The sequence below is a fragment of the Macrobrachium nipponense genome, chromosome 13, assembly GCF_015104395.2.
Source record: "Macrobrachium nipponense isolate FS-2020 chromosome 13, ASM1510439v2, whole genome shotgun sequence".
Classification (NCBI taxonomy): Eukaryota; Metazoa; Arthropoda; class Malacostraca; order Decapoda; family Palaemonidae; genus Macrobrachium; species Macrobrachium nipponense.
The window spans coordinates 97,023,783-97,027,400 of record NC_087206.1 but is presented as its reverse complement, the minus strand read 5'-3'; the positions used below and the strand labels follow the sequence as shown (position 1 = coordinate 97,027,400).

At 41.2% G+C, this 3,618-nt stretch overlaps 1 protein-coding gene across 1 annotated transcript; it reads right to left on the bottom strand.

Moving 5' to 3' along the window:
- Window positions 1–1,207: 1,207 nt before the first annotated feature.
- LOC135225398 (uncharacterized) lies at window positions 1,208–2,857 on the bottom strand. Its single transcript, XM_064264735.1, has one exon. It carries the CDS (start codon window positions 2,855–2,857, stop codon window positions 1,208–1,210), a length of 1,650 nt encoding a protein of 549 aa, XP_064120805.1.
- Between the last annotated feature and the right edge of the window lie 761 nt (window positions 2,858–3,618).

Sequence of the window (3,618 nt, the reverse complement as noted above, 5' to 3'; positions counted from 1 at the left end):
CAGCCTCTTCAAGAACACTTACATTAGTGCGGCAGTCTTCCCAAGTTATTCTCAAGATGTTTCGCAAGGACCGCTGATGGAATTTCTCAAGGGCTTCAACATGGTGTCGGTAAGTTGTCCAGGTTTCGGAACGATAAAGAAGGGTAGGTAAGACTATTGCCTGATATACCTTTATTTTGGTGTTAACACGCAAGTCATGATCATAAAAAATTTTCTTGCGTAGTTTTCCAAAAGCTGAGTTAGCACATCTTAGATGATATTGAACTTCATCATCTATATTGGCATTTGAAGATAGATGACTGCCCAGGTATGGGAAGTGGTCTACAGTTTCTAGAGCTTCTCCATTAATTTCTATAGTAGGTGCAACTCTTATGGCTTCAGTATGGGGTGGCTGATATAATACTTGGGTTTTTCTGATGTTGATGGAAAGTCCAAGACGAGAGTAAGCATTTGCAAATGCATTCAGTATAATTTGCAGATCATTTTCGGTTTGAGCACAGATAGCGTTGGCATCTGCATAGTGAAGCTCAACAATAGCAGTAACATTGACTTTAGTTTTTGCCTTAAGCCGGTTGAGATTGAATATTCCTCTGTCTGTTCTGTAATTGATGGAGATACCTGGAGGCAATTCATCTTGAATGAGGTGCAAAACAACAGTTATAAATATGGAAAACAGGGTAGGAGCAGCGACACAACCCTGTTTTATGCCTAACTTAACTTTGAAAGGTTCAGTAAGGCTACGATTAGCCATTACAGTGGCCACCACATCATCATGTAGTAGCCTTAGGATCTTTATGAATTTTGGTGGGCATCCATATCTAGATAGTATATCCCAGAGCAGCTCACGCTTGACACTGTCAAAAGCTTTAGTCAGGTCAATGAATCCCATGTAAAGGGGTTTTTGTTGTTCTCGACATTTTTCTTGCAACTGCCTCGCCGAGAAAACCATGTCAATTGTACCACGAGCAGGTCTGAAACCACATTGAGACTGGGGTAGGATCTTCTCAGCTAGAGGTGTTAGTCTTGTTGTAAGAATTCTTGCCAAGACCTTTCCAGCTACTGACAGGAAGATAATTCCTCTGTAATTTCCACAAACTGATCGGTCCCCTTTTTTCTTATACATTGTGTTGATAATTCCATCTATGAGGTCATTTGGAATTTCCTCATGCATCCAGATTTTTTCAATTAGTTGGTGAAGTTGACGATGTTAGGTTGGTCCTCCATATTTATATATTTCGGCAGGAATGTTGTCGGGTCCCACAGCTTTGTTGTTCTTCATAGAGAAGATAGCCAACTCCACTTCCTCTAGAGTTGGTACCACTGCAAGTGTCATATCCAGTTGGAGATGAGGGAGTTGTTGTAGTACATCCTCGTCTATCACAGGGTCTCTATTAAGTAGTTCTTCAAAATGTTCTTTCCAACGAGACAGGATTTCATTATTGTTTTTAAGGAGTCGAGTGCCGTCTTGACTACGTAAGGGTGCTAGCCCTTGGGAACTTGGCCCAAATATAGTTTTCATTCCACTGAAAAGGCTTCTCATGTCATTTCTGTCAAAGAAGGATTGGAGCTCATTTGCTTTGTCTGTCAACCACTTATTTTTCATTTCCCTTGTGGCATTTTGTATCTGAGCTTTTGCCGTGTGGTGTATTTTCTTCTTTGTTTCAGACTTTGGGTCATTCAGATGTTCAAACAGATATTTTCTGGCCTTTTGAATAAGATCTTGAATAGTTGCATCATTCTGATCAAACCAATCTTGATGTTCGTATTTCTTCAGACCAACAGATTCTTTACATGCGCTGATTATGGAATCCTTATATCTACTCCAGTGATCAACAATATTGGGTGGATATTCCTGTTCTAATTTATTAGCGAGACACCGCTGAAGTTCAAGTTTATTCGAGTCGTTCTTAAGTGAATCAATATTGAACTTCAGTCGCTTTAGTGCATGCGCGTTTCTCTTTTTAGTCAATATCTTCATCCTAATACAAGAGTATACCAGGCGGTGGTCAGTCCAGCAGTCTTCGGATCTTACTATAATGTAATCTAAGAGATGCCAATGTTTAGATCTTGGATGTTGCCAGGTGGTTTTAAGTTTATTTTTCTGCCTAAAAAGAGTATTAGTTACTACCAGATCATGTTCTACACACTTCAAGAGTAGGAGTGTTCCATTTGCATTAATTTTGCCAACACCCTCTTTTCCAATTGTACCTCTCCAGATGTCACTGTCTCGCCCTACTCTGGCATTAAAGTCACCTAAAAAGATTACTTTGTCTTCATTTGGGATAGCTGTGAGAGCTGTGTCTAAAGCAGCATAAAATAATTCTTTTGTTTGATCCTCTGCAAGAAGGGTTGGAGCATAAGCACTGATCACTGTGGCATGTTTATTTCCCTCAAGATTTAGTCTGAGTGTCATTAGGCGTTCATTTATGCCACTTGGGTACTCTGTTAAACTGAAAAGCATGCAATTTTTTACAGCAAAACCTACACCATGCTGTCTTGGTGTTCCAGGTTCCTGTCCCTTCCAGAAGAATGTGTAGCCACCACCTTCACACAGTTGTCCCTCACCAGCGATACGAGTCTCAGAAAGTGCCACTATTTCTAAATTAAGTCTATGGAGCTCCCTAGCAACAAAGGCAGTTCTGCGTTCGGGTCTGTTTTCATTTTCATCTAGTAGTGTTCGTACATTCCATGTTCCAAATTTAAGTTGTATAGTTCTTCGACCGCAAAGTGGTGTGGCCCCCTGGATGCGGTTTTCCAGGCAGGCAGGTTTGAAGCAGACTATGTTTAGGGCACCTTTTCTAGCCCCTTCCCCATTCAGGGTGAGCAGAGTGGATCCTAGAAAGGGCTGCTCAGACATGGATGCCACTGCCGAACAACTCTCCTGCTTCATCCAAAAGTTGAGCGACTGAACTAAGCATCCACCGCTGACGTGCCAGTTGAGACTAAGAGCTTCCAGATATCACAGTCCTGCCCCCACCATCTCTTCTGGTCGCTGGCAGACTTGAAATGCCCCACTGGTTGTACTTCCCAGAGGCGCCTGTGCGTGAGATTGTTTAACGTGGATACACTGCTGCACATACAGGAGACCCACAAGCTTCACTGCAATGGTTGTTGTCCAGTGGCACAAATGATTGTGATGACTGCACCCCCCTTACAGTTGCAACCTTTCTTCCGCTATTGCAACTGTTGGATTTCAAATCAATGTCCTCTCTTCCGCCTGCCTAACCGTTGAAGGATTTGGTTTTACCTCAGAGTTTCCTTCTCTCAGGAGGACTGTCAATCAAGACTAATGAGCTCCCCCTACCCATGGGTGCAGTTTAATGTCATGCCCAGGACATATATGTATATATATATATGTATATATATATATATATATATATATATATATATACATTATATATATATATATATTATATGAATAAATATCACATCACCGTGATTCATATAAATCATTTGAGCTAAAAATGTTAGCCGAATTGATGACGTCACTGTTGGTCCTAATTTCGTTCCTGTCCGTTGGACGGTGGTTCGATCCCATGAGGGGACGAAATTGTTATCAACTAAAAATTCCCCTTCGGTACATATATGAAAATATATCAATTCCGAGGTAGAGCGAAT

Excerpts from the sequence above, each read along its gene's own strand:
- LOC135225398 (XM_064264735.1), bottom strand. The coding sequence starts at position 2,857 with ATGTCTGAGCAGCCCTTTCTAGGATCCACTCTGCTCACCCTGAATGGG.